At 39.2% G+C, this 19,502-nt stretch overlaps 1 protein-coding gene across 2 annotated transcripts; it reads left to right on the plus strand.

The window, feature by feature from the left end:
- Nucleotides 1-1,072: 1,072 nt before the first annotated feature.
- LOC122486669 (protein FAM170A-like) lies at nucleotides 1,073-16,486 on the plus strand. Of its 2 annotated transcripts, XM_043586102.1 has the most exons (7): nucleotides 1,073-1,298; nucleotides 3,105-3,239; nucleotides 5,356-5,496; nucleotides 10,125-10,259; nucleotides 11,262-11,411; nucleotides 12,421-13,459; nucleotides 14,497-16,486. In XM_043586102.1, the coding sequence occupies exons 1-6, from the start codon at nucleotides 1,229-1,231 to the stop codon at nucleotides 12,663-12,665; spliced, it is 876 nt and encodes a 291-aa protein (XP_043442037.1). In that variant the 5' UTR covers nucleotides 1,073-1,228; the 3' UTR covers nucleotides 12,666-13,459; nucleotides 14,497-16,486. The 2 variants fall into 2 exon arrangements, with proteins under 2 accessions (XP_043442037.1, XP_043442045.1); XM_043586110.1 differs by lacking the exon at nucleotides 3,105-3,239.
- Nucleotides 16,487-19,502: the final 3,016 nt, after the last annotated feature.

Genomic DNA, 19,502 nt, shown 5'->3' on the forward strand with positions numbered 1-19,502 from the left:
AAGTCATTTTAGATCATGAGGATTCCTTTTTTTACCCATATCTTTATAATCATTTTTTACCAATTTTTTTACTATTTTTTTACCAATATGATACATGTAAAATAGTATCTAATTTTTGTTTTGCTAACAAGGCTGAGCATTTCTTGATAAATGTGCCTGCCATTCAGTGGCTGTAAGAGGCTGAGCCCCTGGTGAGTGAGGGGAATGTGCAGAGGCAGTGCCTACTGGGACCAAAGAAGACAGAAGGAGGCCATAGATTATGGCCTGGTTTTAGTCCAGCTGCTGAGGTGGAAGTAAATACAGATTGCTCCTAAGGGAGGGGGTGTATGCAGTGGTATATGGGAGATAGGATGGAGCTAACCACAGAGTTCAAACCCTATACAGAGCCCCGCTCCTTCCAGAGGACATAGACTGGGGCCTGGAACAGTAGCCTGTAGAATGAGACCTTCATGCTTGAGAACAAGCTTCATTATGTGGTCCAGGGAATGTAAATGTAATCCAAGGGCTTAACTTTCCCCAAATCTCTTGGGAAATAATTAGAAAAAAGAGTAGCAAAAGAGACAACGGCTTGTTGTCACAATACATAAGACTATTCCCGGGAGTGGGGAATGTCAATATATTTTAGGGTTGTATAGGATTATGAGATGTCCTCAACTGCATATGTATATACCAACATATACCTTACATATAACCATTTCACATAAGTTAAATAGTACTGCTAATAAGATCTAATGTCAACTCTTTTCTACCATTCAGACCTAGTTCTCTCAGGTACGATTTTAATATCTTCTACATGGGGAGATTTAGTAATGCGGTTACTATAGATACATAAAAGAATGTTCTTTGTTTGATCCAAGTCATGTGTAGTTTTGATATCAAGTGCAAAGTTCACAAATTCAAGTCACTGATGGGGTTTTCACTGGGGGGAAAGCAATTGCTCTAGTCAGTGGGTCATGGCACTCCTTCTGTCCTGTGAGTACCAGCTGTGTCCCTGGGGTGCACTGATGTAACGCATAGGTCACAGAATTCTGATGCTGACTTGCATCATAATAGTCCTGATGGTGTACTGAGCACTGGTCAAGACAGTGATTTAGTGAGGAGGTAACTTCTCAAGTGAGTTGTTGTTCTTGAATGTACTGATTTGATTCTCTGTTATTTTCCACTGATTCTCTGAGAGCAGAGTTTCAGGGAAAAGGTATTGATTTGAGTCACTCTGAAGAGGTGAACCATGAAGCAGAAACAAAAAAGGAAACATCTGGAAAGTACATACTTTCCCGAAACTTCCAAGAAGTCAAGAGGTATGTGTTAAGCATCTTCTCTGAGCATAGGATACCATGGAATTGCCTCTTAAAAAAAAAAAAAAAAAAAAGAGAAGGGTACCTGGGTGGCTCAGTCAGTTAAGTGTCCACCTCTTGATTTTGGCTCATGTCATGATCTCACAGTTCATGAGTTCAAGCCCCACATTGGGCTCACTGCTGAGGCTTCTTGGGATTCTCTCCCTCTCCCTCTCTTTCAAAATAAATAAACTTAAAAAAATAGGGAGAGAGTATCCCTAGCTGTGGCAAGGGAGAGGAGGAGGGATGGGTAGGAGAGGGATGTGTATATGCTGGTTTTTCTGAGGCCACAGATCATCTGAGAGTAAAGAGAAAGTTCAAATGGCCAAGTCCTTGTCTCTGCAGCTTAAGATCTGTACTGTTTATACCATGTCACTCACTGTGTTACAGGTGTAGTGGTTGAGTAGTACAGTTTTACTTAAAAAATCGTATTTTCCTTTATTTGATTTTTGCCTAAGGGCATTGGGTAAGTATATGATGTTATTATGAGTTTTCTAATAGTCCTTTCTTCTGTTAATGAAGAAGAAAATGTGGCTCATAAAAGTGAGAAAAAAATTAAAACATTTAAAACTGGTTGTAGAGGGATGAGAATTTAAAGTCATAATTTATTTATTCAGAAGCAAAAAAGAATTGTTTTCCTTCAGACTATGAAAATGTAAATGTGGGGCTCCTATGTGAAATGCAAGAAAAAGGCAGAATACACATACATACCACTGTTTAGCCATAATGGTTGAACTGAGGAGAAAGTTTGTGGTTTTCTCCTGAAAAAAAAAAAATGGGAAACTGAAATAATTCTGGTTACCATGGAGATTAACAGTAAACAAGTAACTTCTCTGAGGAAAGACCATTGTTCAAGGGAGTGGGGGTGGGGGACAGTTGAGAGCCAACCCCAAAGTTCCAAGTGGCAGTTGTTACTCCTGAAGAGAACTTGGCACTTCCAACAGTGTTTGGGGTTTCTGGGGAGAGAGGGCTAGAAAGTGAGTCATGTCTACCTACAATAAAATGAGTGTATGTTGAGAGATGTTATTAAGTGTAAACTATGAGAGCTGTAAAATATGCACTCACAACCATGTGTTCACATATACACACATGTAGAATGTAAATAAGCCAGGAAAATGTAGATACTAATATCACATATGCTTGGTATGTACTATGTACTATGTACTAGGTCCATTTATTTGCCCCTCAAGAACACGTTACATCTCTACTTTGGCCTTTGTAACTCATACACAAACGCATCTATTTCTTACTTATTTAATAATTCAGGGTATATGAGGAGGAGTGGGTCAAGCCTCCTGGGCTGATGGAAACTTTGCTATCATTAACATGCAGTTTTCCAATAGACCCTGGGTTATCAACATGCTCATCAGCTAGAAAAGGAAAGAGCTCAGAGAGACACAGAGGAGGTCTTTATGATTCTGGTTGGAAGTGGCACATGCCATTTCCACTCATTTCTATTGTGAAAAACATAATCACGTGGTCAGAACTACCACAAGAGAAGTTGACAAATATAATTTAGTAGTATGTCCAGGTCCAAAGGAGACAGCTTATAGTCTCTGCTCCATTTACAAAGAGTGCCCTTATATAAACCCAACCAATCATGATATAAATACAATAAATGAGCTATATCTTGCTATCCATGAAAATGGAGTCCATGTTTGTTCACAAAACATGTCACATGGTAGACTCTTCTTGTTTGTTTAATGGATGGATAAATGTACAAACAGCAAACGTGGACTACATCTCTATTATTTTCCTGTAATTTCTCAGCATATATGAATTTAAAAGTTCTGCATCATGGACACAAGGGAATGGCCCCAACTCAAGACCAGATAGCAAGGGGAGATTCTTCCTCTTCAGATTACTTCTCCTGCATCTCTTCAGAAAACATGTTTTCTGGTGCTGGTAAGGAGAAAGTATTGAATAAATTGGGATCTAGGCCAAGAGATAAACTGGGTGATTTTGCCCATTAGTTGATACAAGGCTCCCTAGTACAGAAACAAACTCACAACGTGTCTTCATCTTCTTCCATGATCAACTGTGGAAGCCATCAGTTGCAAGAGAAAAATACTTAAGAGGATTAGAATAAGCCCCAAAAGATCAGTGGAGAGTGGTGTTTTATTTGAAGAAATGGTGGGAGAGTGTTGGGTATGAGAATTTTACTAGAGAAATGTGGAAGAGAATGTCAGTATGAGCCAGCAAACCATATATGTTATCAGGAAGGTGTGAAATTACTCAAAGCTTGAAATGGACCAAAAGAGGTAGGATCCTTGAGATCTGGACTTGAGGTAGACTTCAGAGACATCCAGTCTAAGACCCGTCCCTTTCATGTATTTTTATAGCCAGTGTTCTCACACTTATCACCATATACACTTTTTGCACTCCTTATTCCCGTCATTCATTTCTTTATAATCTTCCATATGTGTCTAAATTCTCTATGCCATATTTTTGTCCCTCCCATACAAACAGTGGTAATTTCTCTGACTTCTAGAACCCTAGATTAGTTATCCCTGTTTTTTTTTAATTTCATTTAAATAGTAGTACACAATTTATAGTTTGTGTCTGATTCCTTTAACTCATCATATCTGTGAAATTTATCTATGTTCTGTGTGTCAGATACATACATATATATATATATATATATATATATATACACATGTATATATACACACACAAACACATATTTTATGAATATAAATAATTTCTTTATTGATTATATTTTTCTGAGTATTTGGGTTGTTTTTAATATGGGGCTATTCTAAAAAGTGATGTTTGAATATTCTATTATATGCATTTTGCTATCTGACATATTTCTGTTTGGAGAATGCTTGAGTTAAATTGTTAGGTGGTAGTTTTCAGATTTTATCTTAATCCCTTAGACATGAGTCTTTTATGCCTTTATTATGCAGTCACATGTCACTGTACACTTAACCTTCCACATCCTCCTCTATACCCCCATTTAATTTGGATCTTCACATAGTCTCAAAGCTCATATATTCTTTCTCTTACAATTTTGATTTTTACACCTTCTAATGTTCTTTCATTATTTCTTTAGATTTCACAAATCAACTAATTCTGTGAGTCTTAAAGAGAATATTCCTAATCATTACCTTATACATCTGAATCATAACAGCATATACACACTCAAACATGTAATCTTGGGACATGCAATCTACACACATAGATATTAGCTGAACTGAAACAGACACGAAGCATACCTACTGTTCTCACTCACGCAAAATTCACCCCGTATTCAGATTCACAAACACCAAATCAATCATATATTAAGCATCAGTCCTGTCTTAAGCAACATGTTAGGAACTTATACACACAAATCACATTGCATCCATCACAACAGTTTGCTACAATATGTGCATTATACACATAGCAGACACATCCATAAGGGATGATCATTGTTTTTTTTTTAATGTTTATTTATTTTAGAGAGACAGAGCACAAGTCAGGGAGAGGCAGAGAGAGAGGGAGACACAGAATTAGAAGTAGGCTCTAGGCTCTGAGCTGTTAGCACAGAACATGATGCAGGGCTCGAACTCACAAACTGTGAGATCATGACCTAAGCTGAAGTTGGATGCATAACTGACTGAGCCACCAAGATGCCCCAGAGGAACGATCATAATCTTAAACTATTAGTGAGCAGTGAGCTTGGTTAACTTGGAAACAGAGACACTGGTATAATAATAAAAAATATGTTCTTCAAAAATAAAAAATTCATCAATTGTTTCATTTGAGGTTATAAATCTCTAGGATGTTGAATGTGGAGGGTCAAAGAGTATCAAATGGAAAGCAAATGGTACCAAAAATCCTAACCAGGGTGAATGGATATGAGGAGCCATAGTAGCAAGATCCAGATAGAAGAATGGAATGCTGAAGTACTGTTCAGGACAAAATAAGTATTTCCCCAGGAGGGTGCTGGCAGTGGGGAGAGTAGGTTAGGGAGAAGACAGTAGGAGGGGAACAGAATGGAACCAACTATTTTTATGACTTTGATTTCATTTTCTAGGAATCCCAAAGTCACACAAATATGATCCACCACCTGAGTCCTCTTTGGAAGACAGTACTCTGGATTCTGAGGCAAAAGATGGACATTCTGAATTGAAATACTTCTCCTGTAACTCCTCCTTTCACCATCACCCTTATGTTGGTAAGGAGAAAGAAAGGGCATTTAAGGTGTAGGCAGATCAGGGCAGTGGGAGCCTGAACAGACCTGTAGACATCCAGCTCAGCATCTCTGCTCAGCCACTGGGGGAAAGGTGCACATTGGGTCCAGTTATCATATTCTCCTCCTCTCTTATTTGGGAGTCTAGGTCTCTGTTTCTGTACCCTCAATAGGAATTCATTATATATAAACACTTTTCACTCATAGGGGGTAGGAAGGTACTCTGTGCATTCATTTTGAGACAAACATCATTTATTGAGGGAAGAAGTAGAATCAAAGACACAGTATCCACAATTGCTGTGGTGTCCCTTAAGCCTACAAGTTAAGAATTAATATAAAATTAAACCATAGCTTGTAGCACTCTAGTAATACATGACCACAGAAAATATAAAAGAGCCCTGCATCATTAGTTATCTATGTTAAAGAGTCCTATAGGTAATGAATTGCTGAACTTGAGCTCACAATCGAAAACTACAAAATATATACCTTCAAGGTAGATTCTGCAAACACCATGAACACCAAGTTTTAGCTTCAAAGTTCACTTAATTTAATAGTGCTTTAGGGGTGGTAAATAATGTGTAAAACTATTAAAGATGTAAAAACTGAAAACACTACCAAGAAAAAAGGTTTTTTAAAAAAGTGGTAGTTTTAGAAATGAGAAATAACATTTTAGAAATTATAAAAAGTGTGGGATGAATTAAACATCACATTTGACACAAATGAAAAGAAAATGTGTGACCCAGAGGATATAGCCAAGGAATTACCTACAAATAGAAATCAGAGAGATAAATAGATGGGAAGTGTGAGAGAGAGATTACAATAAATTAGGACAAAATGTGATAGTATGACATATCAAACCGAGGTTCATGAAGAGTAATATGAAGAAAGTAAGACAACTAAAGAGATAATGGTCAAGATTTTTTTCAGAAATGATGGAAGATACAAATCCTTAGAATCAGGAAACATTATTAGGAAGCTGATCACAGGAAAGGCAAAAATAAATCCAAACCTGAGTATACTAAAACAAACATTCACAACCTCAATAACAAAGACCTTAAAGCAACTAGAGAGAAGCACACAATACTTTAAAAGAACGGTGATTTGTCAGGCAGTGTACATCTCAGCAGCGATTGTCAACACTGGAAGACAGTGTAAAGTTACGTGCTAAAGGAAAAGAACACTCATATCATAAAGAATAAGGATGAAATAAAGACATTCTTCAGGTAAAAAGAGTAAAAAATAAAATATAAAAAAGTTAAAAGCACAGAATCTATTCAGAAAGACGGAATGGAACACAGGAACAAAAGGTAAGCTGAGGAGTTGGTAAGTCTGTGATTGAATGTAAATAGGCTTGATGATTAATACACCCAGACTGGTAATCATGAATTCAGAGATGGTCAACAAAACGGGTATACCTGAAGTATTAGATGATAGTTGCATGTAACATGACTGGGAGTTCAAGTATTCGAAGCTGCATATTTTGCACAGAGTGGGCAGCACCATTGACTCACATAAGCAACTCACCCTCAGAAAAGAAAGGAAATTGGGTAAATAGAGCCTGCCCATTTTGAAAGCTCCCAGTGAATATGGAGGTCCTTAGTTTAAGGTAATTGTTATCAGCTATCAAATGCTATAACATTATGACAAATCTAGTGGATTAAAGACAACAACACTTTATCCTGTTATTATAGAGGTCAGAAGTCTAAAATATGTCATATAGATCCACCCATCTAATCCAAAATAATCTTTCTACTTCAAGGTCCTTAATTTAATAACATTTGTCAAGTCCCTTGGGCCTTATAAGGTAACATTACAGGTTCTGGGGATAGGTTATGGGCATCTTTGGCTAAGGTATTATTTAGCCTGTAACCACTAAAATGAAAATGTGTTACACGCAAAGACATGTGAATAGGTTAACAACGAAAATAAAAATGTGTTACACGCAATGGCAGATGTAGAGTCAGGTAAACAAATATTAAAATATATTGACTACACTCTGTCATAGCACAGTTCCTGGACACACTGTAGGGGTCTCCATGAAGACAATATACATATATCTACCTGACCATCAACACTTGGGAACATTTTTAAAAAAAATTTTGAATACTTATATTCTGGAGCTTTGGCCAGAAAAAAGACTCTATTCTCCATGCAGTATTCTCCATACATGGCACACGTATGTCTGAGTTAGAAACCCAAATGAACTGAGTGTATGAATGATTGGATATATCTCTTTAATTTGGATGCACTTTAACAGAAATCTTAAACAAGCAAAAGGAAACTACACTGATTGGTCCTATTCCCAGGCACGAAGAAAACAATCTCATTTTCTCAAACTGTTCATTCTCTGTCTCTGACAATAAGAATACTCGTAAGTAGAGGTGTCTGGACAGGAGGTAGGGAGTGGCAGAGAAAGTAAGCACGGCGTTTGCTGTCTACAAACTGGTATCAGCTGATCCAAGTCTACGTCTGGACTACAGTGAGAGTGCAAGGTGTCTTCCCCCTTGGGGGATACTCATTTGCAGCCATATAAAATAAAACTGAGAGATTCGAGGGAAATCTCAAAAAGGACAAATAGCCCAAAGTGCAAGGATATCAGAACAGAACCGTGTTTGCAAAGATGGAGGCTAAGGAAATGTCAGACATCTCTGAGAAATGGCAAGATAAACTCAGTCTGAACCTGGGAAGATGAACTTGGTTGGTCATAATGTGGGCAGAGTTCTGACAACCAGTGTGAAATGGGCCAGCAAGGACCAGAGAGAGTATCTAAGGAGGAACCACTAGATTTTCCTTTTTTTCTTTGAGAGGAGTAAACTCCTTAGCATATGTCCTCTAATGGGTAAAGATGGAACAGAGATTTGAAAATCCTTAAATTTTATCTCTAACAACCTCCTACCCCCGTAAACACACAGGAATCTTTATTCCATCACACCCACAACCAGACTCATCACCGTGTGCCCTCACATTTACACGTATTAACACTCATCCTTTCATTCCCCGTTCTCTGCTCCCAATTGTTTACACTCCCAGACACTCTCATAAGCTCAGATCCTCACATAGTAAACCTTCACGTCTCATTTTGCAGCATTTGTATTCTTCACGTTTGCTTTCTCTAACCTCATTCCTTAGATACTGTAATCTCTAACTCACACAGATAATCTCACTCTTGTAGAACTTCCTATTGCACAGTAACGCATGAAGCCAACACAATCATATACCATCTTCTAAAACCTTTCTGTTCCTATTCCCTTGGGTTCCTCATGCAATTCCACAATCTGGGAGCTCATATGAGGTCTCCCATGTATCCTTCACATGGTTAGTCTTCCAACACTTTCTCGGTGTCACCAGATCTCACAGAATCACCCAGGTTCGTATAGTCTGTCATAAACCAACAGATATTATGTAACTACTTGAACTTCAATAGTATATGACACACAGATCACTCATGATACAGGGAAGATGTACTGGCTGTACCTATACAAAATTATGCTGCATATCACCCAACACATCATACTCAACGCCACCTTCACATTCAATGTCCGTGTCACCCCTACACTGTCTACATAAAATTATTGAAGAAACCTGACAGACACATGCACACATCAGACTGTACTCATCAAACCTGGTACACATACGAACTCTCTGAAAGATATACCACCTCCACTGACTTGTCTCATCCTTACACCAACATGACCTACCAGTCATCCAAGAGACAAAATAGAGGTATTTTGTGAAGTAAAAATTGGGGTCCAGGCTTAACTGAAGTTTTTAAACATAAGAGACTTAATCCTGAGTTACTTTATCAGGAACAAAAATTCACCTATTACTGAAAGTCCGTGGAAATGTAGGAGGAAGGAAAACAAACTGGCGATTTCCATGATGTGTTTAAAGTCATGGTAGAGATAGAGGTGATCCAAGAAATATGCATATTTTAGTAGGAAAATAACCAACAACCTAGAATTTACCTGTAGATTGGGAAGATTTAAAGGTAGGGTATGAGTTTGGTAAGTATAGGTGCAAAAATTGATCAGAACAATGTGTGGGGCATGTGAGAAAAGTGACACCAGTGACAGGGCCAAATGAGGGCCGAACCATTTAGCAGTCAGTAGCTGTTGACAGGGGAGCTGTGTCCATTGTTGAGAGGTGTGGTCTGAAGTCCACCTTGGGGTTCCTACTGGAGTCTCCAGGTCCTGCATTGCATACCTATTCAGCAGGGCCCTCATGTGAGGTTCCACAAGAGTAGATAACCTGGAAGGGGAGGATAAGGACCAGCAGTAGAAGTCAGTCAATTCTTTCCTGTAAATTCTAAACCTACCATGAAGCAGCAGGACTTAATATCATAAACCACAACTGTCAAACTGAGACCTTTACCTTATCATGTACCTGGAAAGAATTTGAGCTTGGATACACTCCAGAAAACAACATAGGGCATTCATAGTTCATCAGATACTTCATTCCAACAAATATTTTTATATACCTTGATTTTAGGACTTTGAACAGAAACTAGACTATAATCTTCATGAAGATAAGTGCTATGTGTGTGATTCTATGTAGTATTTCTTGAATGTTTAGTGGAGGCAAAAAAAATATCTGATTTTCCTTCTCTTCCCCAGAGGTCTTAAAATCAGGTGAAGACTCTTCACATTCTGGACCCTCTAGGTTGGTCCAGTTCCACAACCAGATGGCAAAGGTTTCAGGCTCAGAACAGATCTCCGGTGTCCCTTCTCCAGACAGGCCCATTCACAGTGGTATGTGATGGGGGAGAGGAGGGGCTGAGGGGGATTCAGGCATGGTGGTGAGGCAGTGTGTTAGTCAAAAATTAGAATTGAGCTCCTTTGCTCAGCAATGTCCATAGATGACCTCTTCTCTCAAGGGCTGCCCAGGGTCTTTGTTTATAATTGTTAGGCAGAATATACCATTTCAGCATCCCTGTCTTCTTTGGAAGAAGCCCTTAATGGATCTGAGTGGGAAGATTAAAAATCTAAGAGACATGTAGAAATACATTTCCAGAAGAGGAGTCTGTGAAGTCTTAATTTGACCATCTCCAGCACCAGAGTTCCGAGGGAATCTTGAAAATCGATTTTATCTGTATATATACATATCTTTGTATCTATGTTTCTCTATTTCTCCCTCCCTCCCTCTCTCTGTCTCTCTCTCCATCCATCCATCCATCCATCATCTATTTATCCTCACTATATGTGTGTGTAGATAGATATATATCCATATGTAAGTAGATGTAGATGCAGAGGTCTTCATACAACTTGTACCCCACATTCCCTAATTACACAATTTCCCATGAGGAAAATTAAGCTATTAATATCCAACTTAAGTGACTGCATACTGTTTTCCAGGAATGGTTCTTTCTAAGTGTTCAGTATTCCCTACACATCTCCAGAAATATCACATACGAGGTACTAAATATCATGGGCATCCACCATAAACACAATTTTAATAATTATTATTTACTTATATCTTAGAGTAAGTGAAGTTTTCAAAGGCCAACGCACCTTAAAGTTTTTGGGTTTCAAATGAGAAAGTCACCTTCATTTTAATGAGAGCAAGTCTCATGTTTGGTAATGATGTGTGGCTTCTAATGTCCACTCAATGCGTGTCTTTTGAATTGACAAACTCTGGAAAATGCCACGTCTCAATGTTTTGTTTGGTTTTGTTTGTTTTTATGACTCCACAAAATGCCACCTCAATGTTTTTGGGTTTTTTGTGTGTTTCTTCATGTTTATTCCATTCTTCAGAAGTCACGAAAGGTCAAGAGGATGTCCCTCCTGCTGAGTCATGTGTAGTGGTCCCTGCCTGCAATCAGGCAGCAGAAGAAAAGTCCTCTGTCTCAGAATACTTTTCCTGTGTTTCCTCTGTACGCAAGCTCGTTCCTGTTGATGAGTGTGGTAAGAAAAACAAACAGGTGGGGTCTGAGTATGGAGAGGAGGTAAAACTGAGCTGCTTGGCCCAAGCCCTACTTATTTTGTCTCCCCTCAAAAGCAGAAAAGGGTTTCAGGGCGGAGGCATTGGGCTGAAGCCTCTGCAGAGGAAGAGAGAGAGTTAGTGTCCCTTCAAAGATAAGACACAGCTCCTCATATGAACACTGGGATGGGTCATGTAGAGCACAGTGTTGGTGTGGGCAGTTCATCGGAACCTTCCCCCTCAGAGGAGCATGAATTCATATGCTCACACACACTCACTCATCTGTATTCCTTCCTACCAGGTATGGTGCCATTTCTCCTTCCTTTTACTTTTTCTACCAAACTTACCTGCCTTCATTCCTCATTAACGTTCCTGTGTTCTAGTTACATGGTGTAGGTATGCCCCGGTACCTTCATTCCGACTCACCCACTCACACACTAATCCCGTAAGTAATTTATGTTGCCTCACACAGATAACTTGTTTTAACTCCCTCATGCTAAGCCAAACTGCAGAAAATTCATAGACCCTGGAGGGAATGCACTTTCATACACTGCCTTTCTAATCTATATGCCACTTGACCCACAAAGACTTCAGCCCCTCATGGAGCCACACATTCTGAGAGCTCAGGTCACTTCTGCTAACACTCGATGTCATATCGACTCGCAGCAAGAATAGGCAACGCTCCTGCACTTGTTCACATTTAACGCACATGCGCACATTCATTCGCCGTCGCCTTTTACCAGTATCGAAAACACTCACCAGAGATGTCCCCAAACACACATACAACTCCGCTAGACACACCACACCCTCATTTCCCCAGTTATACCAGGTGCACCTCAAGTAAAACATACCACTCCCAGAATTCTGCAGTGTAACATGTACATATGCTTCTGCTTCACATTTCCACATAGGAATATTCTCCTGGCCATATTAAGTCCTCCAGACATCACATACTTATTCTACTTATTTTATGTTTGGAATTTTCTTTCCTAGGAATCCATCAATTACATCAAGGTGTTTCTTGTCTTGGATACCAGTTGGAGACTTCCTCCCCCTTTCCACACGTCTCCTTCCCATTCCATTTGGTCAGTGATACTAAGTCCTCTTTTACCTCAGAAGACATGAAAGAGGAAAGGCTCATGAAAATTTACTATATGCGTGTCCAGATGAAAAGGGGAGTGGCTGCCTTATGTGACACAGAGGAAGGACTGGAGCCTCCTCAAAGAAGACAAGAATAGAAGAAATGACCTTTCTTGAAAAGAGCCCTACAGAAGCCACCCTCTCTTATGTGGGTACGAAGGAACTCCTGACTGACAGTGAGTCCAGCTGGAACAACGAAGACCAAGAGCAACAGGAGGAGGTTGAGAGTCCAGCAGAACCTCCAGCTGTAGATGAGTGTTCCAGGGCCAAGACGCCCGAATGGCTGGTGTCCCAGGATAGTGGTGTCAGGTGCATGGGCTGCTGCCGGGTCTTCCCCACCTTAGAGGTCCTCCAGCAGCATGTGCAGCATGGGATCAGTGAGGGCTTTAGCTGCCGTACTTTCCATCTTACCTTGACTTGGCTGAAGAGCAAGAAGAGCAGGATAGAGAAGAAGAAGAGGAGGAAGAGGAAGAAAGTCAGGAAGATAATGTTCCAATGCCAGAAAGGAAAGCATTTTGGCATGAAATCTTCACACAAATAAACAGACTATTTTTCAGCCCCTAAAAGAGAGGAAGTAGAGTAGGCCTTACTCTACTGAGGGGGCTTCATCTTCTCTAAACAGCCCTAATACCCACTGTTGTTTATTTACACCTACCCCCACCCTCACCACTATCACCACACCACCCATAGGAGCAGAGAACCATTTTCACTTTTACCCACTCCTCTCCCAAGAAGGAGGAAGAAGAAGGGAAGTCACACCTTGCGGAACAGCAAGATGTTCTTGAGCCAACGAAAGAACAGTGAACACCAGTATATCATCGCCACCATTACAGTTGAGAAAAAAAAGACTCACTGGAAGGTGGCAACTGCTAGGGGCCAAATTGCAGAAGAGGTGAGGGCCCTTGGGGTAAGAGAGCACCTCAAGGGTATTTGGGATTCAGGGTTCTGAGAAAAGGTGGCAGCCAGCAGAGATGCCTCCCGAGGTTCTCCAGTAACTGTGATGATGAATTTCCTTCAGAAGAATATAGACTTGAAAGTGGAATTAATTAGTGAGAATGCTTCCTTTTTATGCCCTTTGAGGAGACAGGAGTAAAGACAGACCAGTCTGGTATTTCAGTAGGGCAGACAAGCCTGGGCCCATCATTCCTAGGTAAACCAAATGTCTTGGGAGTCACATCCACCCTAAATATATTCCTGGGCCTGCCTCCCTTTCAAGAGGCACAGGGCTTAGCAGGGACAAACATTGTCTCCTGGAGGAAGGGTTGGTACACAGGCCAGTCTCCCTAGGTGTGAGTGAGATCTCAGGTGTCATATTATGAGTTGCATACCCTGAGGAATCTGCTGGGGAGTTACAATCACTTGAGAGAAACAACCAATGGAATCCTTTTTTTTGTTGTTTTGTTGTTGTTTTTGTTGTTTTGTTGTTGTTTTGTTGCTGTTTTACCTCTTTGGTATATACTATTTGCCTGTAGTTCTGGTTGCTTTCTCTCAAGTGTCAGATGCAACTGGAGGAGGAGAGGGATCAAGGGTACCCTTCTGCCAAGGATCCTTTCTGGAAGCTTTTAATGTGTTGCTTCCTGGAGGATCCTCATATTCTTTTATGAAAGTGCACAGTCCCCACATCTTATTCTTTATTTTTGCTACACCATCAAGTGCCTTGTTCTAAGGGATCTATAGAGGGGTTAAACATAGATGAAACTACAAAGACATTGCAAAGCCAGCTTCACACTACAACGAATGGGTGTATGTCTTTTTAGTTAATGGGACGAAGGAAGGGCTCATTTTCCATGCTCCAGAAATCAGACTGTAGCCCGGGAATGGCCCCAAATTTTCTGAATAATGTAGAGTGACTGAGGACTTATCACTAAAATAAGAAAAGCTGCCTTTCTCACTGAAGGGACCCTCTTCTCTGTTTTGGTTTTCTCACAGCAACACAGACCCATGGCCCAAAGATTTCAAGTGATGGTATCCAGTACCTTCCTACAGTCTGATGGGAGCACAAAAGTTCTCGTGAGCCCCATAGCAGGGAGGGCTGGCTGTAGATGGATGTCCCTGATCCTTTGCAGCTGCTCCCAAGTTACCCTGGTAAAATGTGGTGCCGTGTCTGGAGAAAATATCCACATGGACCTGTGAGGAGCCCGAGGAACACCAGGAATACTGTGCACTCAGGAGATCTGCAAGACAACTTTCCTGCCCCTGCCAGCCCACCTCACCCCTCCAGGAGTCCGATGCCATTGCAGACATCTGCAAGGCTGCCTTGTGGAGAAGAGGGCGATATCCCTAGAGAGATCGTAGTACTGTGGAAAGCACATTTCTCATACCTAGACCTTTCACCGGTGCAACAGAAGGTTGATGAGGACTTGGCAGGACTCCAGGGAGGAGATTGCTAACTTAACAGAAGGTTTAAAAGGATATGTCAATTTCTTTCCCAGTCTCAGTTCTACTTGTAGCTTCTCAGGTCCCTTTCATTTAGTGGACGCTTGACCACCTGGCTTGTAGTCTTATTCTCTAGCCCAGCTGTCGCTCTTCAACCCACCAAATGTATTCCCCTCCTCCATACCTTCTATCCAGAATACACGTAGCAGAGCATGAACACTGACGGATACAGATGGTACAGATTGTCATCCATACCTTTTCACCCACACATTCCCACCAGTGTAGCCTTTGTTAACAACTTGACTTATTTTTCGATATCTTTTTCTTTAAACGCACATATACCTTTCCCCTACCTTTCTCTAACATGCTCACCCACACAGTTATTTGCCTGGGGAGCCATTCTTATCATTGAGACAGGAAAAGCTAGTGTACAGACGAAACCAAAAGTAAAGAAAACCCACTCCTTGGCTTTCATGAGCTCGTGCACATGTAGGTGTACACACACTTCTTACATGATCAAAGTAGGAAGGATGGAACGTATGACAAACATCAGAGATGATCAAGTATATGTACCCAAGGGTGTCCCAAAAGTCATAGCGCACTTTTCAAGCGTAATCATTTTAGAAACCTAAAAGCTACCAATTTTTGAACAATATAATTTGCATGTTGAATTATTTGCATGTCACTTAACACTGTAATTATACATTTTCAAAGATAAATTGTAATTTTTCTTTGTCATCTGCCATCTTTAGTCAGAGGGACAGATACACACAAAAAATGTTTTTAAAGCATTAGTGACAGTTCACAAAGCTATATAAGGGAAATTAAAATAGTTCAACTTTCAGATGGTGGTATTTATAATTTGTAGCTTTTGCATTTCTGGTATTACTAAAGCTTAAAACTGACCTATGGCATTTGGGACAACTATATGTATATATACAGTATATCCAGGTGTGTATATATATATATATACAGATATAGATATGTTTGTGTTTATATGCATATATATATATCGTATATATATACATCTCTTCTATATATATGTATATATCATATATATATATGATTATCTTGAAACTATTTTTATGTCTATTGCCCCTATGGATATGTACATATAAGAAGTGTGTGTGTACCCGTGTGTCATAGAAGGGGTGGATTATAGTTGCTTTTGCTTTCATCTGTGTAATTCTTTTTCCTGCTTCCTTTGATAAGAAGCTCTACTTTCTGGCCACAAATATATGGGCAAGTAAGTCAGACTAGTGAAGTGAAGTCCTTACTTCGCTACTTGGCTTTCATGATTCACCCTGGGAATAATCATCAGTCTGGGTTGTACTGATAGCTTGGAAAATTAAAATAGAGGAGCTGGAGACTGGGGCAATTGGTGGGGAGTTCTCCTTTGTCTGCAACTCAAGGTCTATGAGCCTCTATGACTGGACACGCTTCAATTCCTCCTTTTTAGAAGACCTGGCTGTTTTAACTATTAGTTTAATATGCTAAGCACCCCCACTAACCACTTCAATAAATTCTTGTTTTGTTTCCATTATCCTGAGTCAATTACTTTGTTTGTTACCTAATGATGCAAATCAACTTTAACATGATAATTTCTTCCATTATAATAGTTGAAATGATGTGGCCTAGAAATCAGTAATACATTATTATATTCCTCTGATTTTATACTTAAACAGTAAGAGATATGCTTATACTCAGTATGTACACTTGATTAATTAGAAAAGTGCATTACAAATATTTGGGTGTATAAACAAAATGATCGGGCTTCAAAATAGTCAAACTGGACTAGATTTCTTACTGCCACTTAACATATTTGTACACTGAGTCAGTGCTCTATTTTAAAAACTGGAGATCATAGTACCTAAAGTAATAGTAATTGTGAGGTGAGTAAGATACAGGTAAAAGCACCCAACTTAGTTACTCACAAATAAAGTTTCATACATTTTTAGTAACTATTTTCTTTACCTTTATCAGTAGTTTCATATGTCTGGGTAGGAATTTTTTTATATATATTATTTTAGATATGCTGAGCTTCTTAAGAACTTTTAGGTTTTTTTTTTTTTTTTTTTTTTTTTTTTTTTTTTTTTTTTAGTTTAATGATTTATTTTTGTGAGAGAGAGCAGGGGAGGGGCACAGAGAGAGGGAGAGAATCTCAAGCAGGCTCCATGCTGTCAGCATAGAGCCCAACTTGGGGCTCAAACCCACAGACCATGAGATCATGACCTGAGCCAAAATCAAGAATCAGCCACCCAGGCGCACCTAAAAAATCTTTTAGTTTTGATATAAATACAAACTCACAAGAAGTTGCACAAACACTCCAAAGAGGTACCATGTACCTATCACCCTGCTTCCTTCAACATAATTATAGTGCGTTACCAAACACAGGAAATTTATTGGAACAATACAATAAACCATCCTGTAGACTTTCCTAAGATGTCACTATTTTTACATGCACTCATTTCTTGTATGTTTTTATATATAATTCTATGACATTTTATCCCTTGTATAGAATTATATACACATCATTGCAGTCAAGGTACAAAAATGCTCTGATACCACAAAGCACTTCTCTCAAGCTGGTCATAAAGGGCACACCCATTCTCCCTTCCCCCAACTTCTGACAGCCACCCATCTGTTCTCCATCTCTATAACTTACTTACCTCACAAATTTCATATAAATGGAATGGTACCATATGTAAACGTCAGAGATTGGCATTTCCAACTAAACATAATTTTCTTAAGATCCAGCCAAAATGTCTGAATACTTTGATACTTCATTACTTTTATTGCTGAGTAGTATTCCATCGAGCTATGTAGAGCCATTTAACGTGTCAAGTGTTCAAAGGTACTTTCACGTTTGTGGTGATTATAAAGCCTCCGTGACGAAGGTTTTTAATGTAGACATGAGTTTTCCCCATATTAATGCCTAAGAGTGTTATTATATTAGTATAATATATGACAAATATAGATGTAAATATTTTTAAACTATTTCAGTAGATATGCAGTGGTATTTTGTGTTTTTAATTTGTGTTTCCCTATGACTAGGGATGCTGCATGTCTTTTCAGGTACTTATCATTTGCAATCTTTCTTTTGTGGACTGTGAGTATAAGACTTTTACCTATTATTTATTTATTTATTTATTTATTTGTGTATATTTATTTTGAGGAAGAGAGAGTCCGCACAAGTGAGTGGGCAAGGGGCAGACAGGCAGAGAGAATCCCAAGCAGGCTCCGTGACACGGGCTAAACCCTATAAACTGTGAGATCATGACCTAAACCAAAATCAAGAGTTGGTCACTTAACCAACTGCGCCAGCCAGGTGCCCCCCCCCCCATTCATAATTTTTAAGATGTAAGATATTGTAATATTTAGTTCCAAAATTTCCAGTTGGCTCTTACTGCTTGTATATCTTTATAATATGCTCATTTTCCACTCGTTTAGATTTGTTTATCTTTACCTCATTGACCACAGTTAATAGTAGCTGTGTTAAAGCTTTTTTTTTTTTTTTCTGAAAATTCCACCTGTGACATCATGAGATTGACATTTGTCAGTTATATATTACCCTGAGGGTTGATCATATTTTATGTTTCTTTGTTTTGGGGTAATTTAGAATTGTATCTGATACATTTTCAATATTGAAGTGGAAGATTTTGAATGCTATTAAAGTTGTACGACAAATGTATTTTATATTTTTGAATGCAATCAACGTGGCTAAGTTCAGAGTGCAAATTCTTTATCATTTTATGTAGGTCATGGTTTCAGTGTCAGTTCAGTTTGCAAAGCCTTTGCTGTGCTCCTTCAGGTCCATCCTGCCTATGTGCTATGCAGGGGTTGGCACAAAATGTATACTCAAAATATTTTTTCATTCATTTTCAATCTTTAGTACAGCTTATTTGAAGCTGAATCATAGGGAAGTAGTGTATTTTTAAGGATCCTTAACTGTTGTCAAAAATATCATTCAGGGGCACCTGGGTGGCTCAGTCACTTGGGCATCTGACTTTGGTTTGGGTCATGATCCCACGGTTCATGTGTTCGAGCCCCACGTCAGGCTCTGTGCTGACAGCTCAGAGCCTGGAGCCTGCTTCAGATTCTGTCTCCCTCTCTCTCTGCCCTTACCCCGCTCATGCTCTGTATCTTTTTGTCGATCAGAAATAAATAAATGTTTAAAAAAATTTTAAATACCCTTCATATCAACCTTTGCAGCAACTGGTATATTTCTTCAGTGATGGAGCATAGCATGCATTCTACAAAATGATAAATATTGAAGAATTGCCCAGTGGGTTTTGTTAATTGGGCAAATAAAATAAAATTTCTAGCATGCTACCAAGCCCATTTTTGTCATTTACTATTATTTCCTATATGATTATTAATAATTTTAATATCTGTATGCATTTTATACACACACACACACACTATTTTATTTTGTAGGAGAAGAGAGAACAGAGTTGAGCAAGTGGCGGAGGGGCAGAGAGAGAGGGAGAGAAAGAGAATCCCAAACAAATCCCATGCCATCATTGCAGAGCCCTATGCAGGGCTCATTCTCACAAATC

Source organism: Prionailurus bengalensis, chromosome A1 (genome assembly GCF_016509475.1).
Source record: "Prionailurus bengalensis isolate Pbe53 chromosome A1, Fcat_Pben_1.1_paternal_pri, whole genome shotgun sequence".
Taxonomy (NCBI): domain Eukaryota; kingdom Metazoa; phylum Chordata; class Mammalia; order Carnivora; family Felidae; genus Prionailurus; species Prionailurus bengalensis.

Coding starts and splice junctions, on each gene's coding strand:
- LOC122486669 (XM_043586102.1), top strand. CDS start 1,229: ATGAAGCAGAAACAAAAAAGGAAACATCTGGAAAGTACATACTTTCCC. Junction 5,497..10,124: donor TCACCATCACCCTTATGTTG/GTAAGGAGAAAG, acceptor TCTCTTCCCCAG/AGGTCTTAAAATCAGGTGAA. Junction 11,412..12,420: donor CGTTCCTGTTGATGAGTGTG/GTAAGAAAAACA, acceptor TTTCTTTCCTAG/GAATCCATCAATTACATCAA.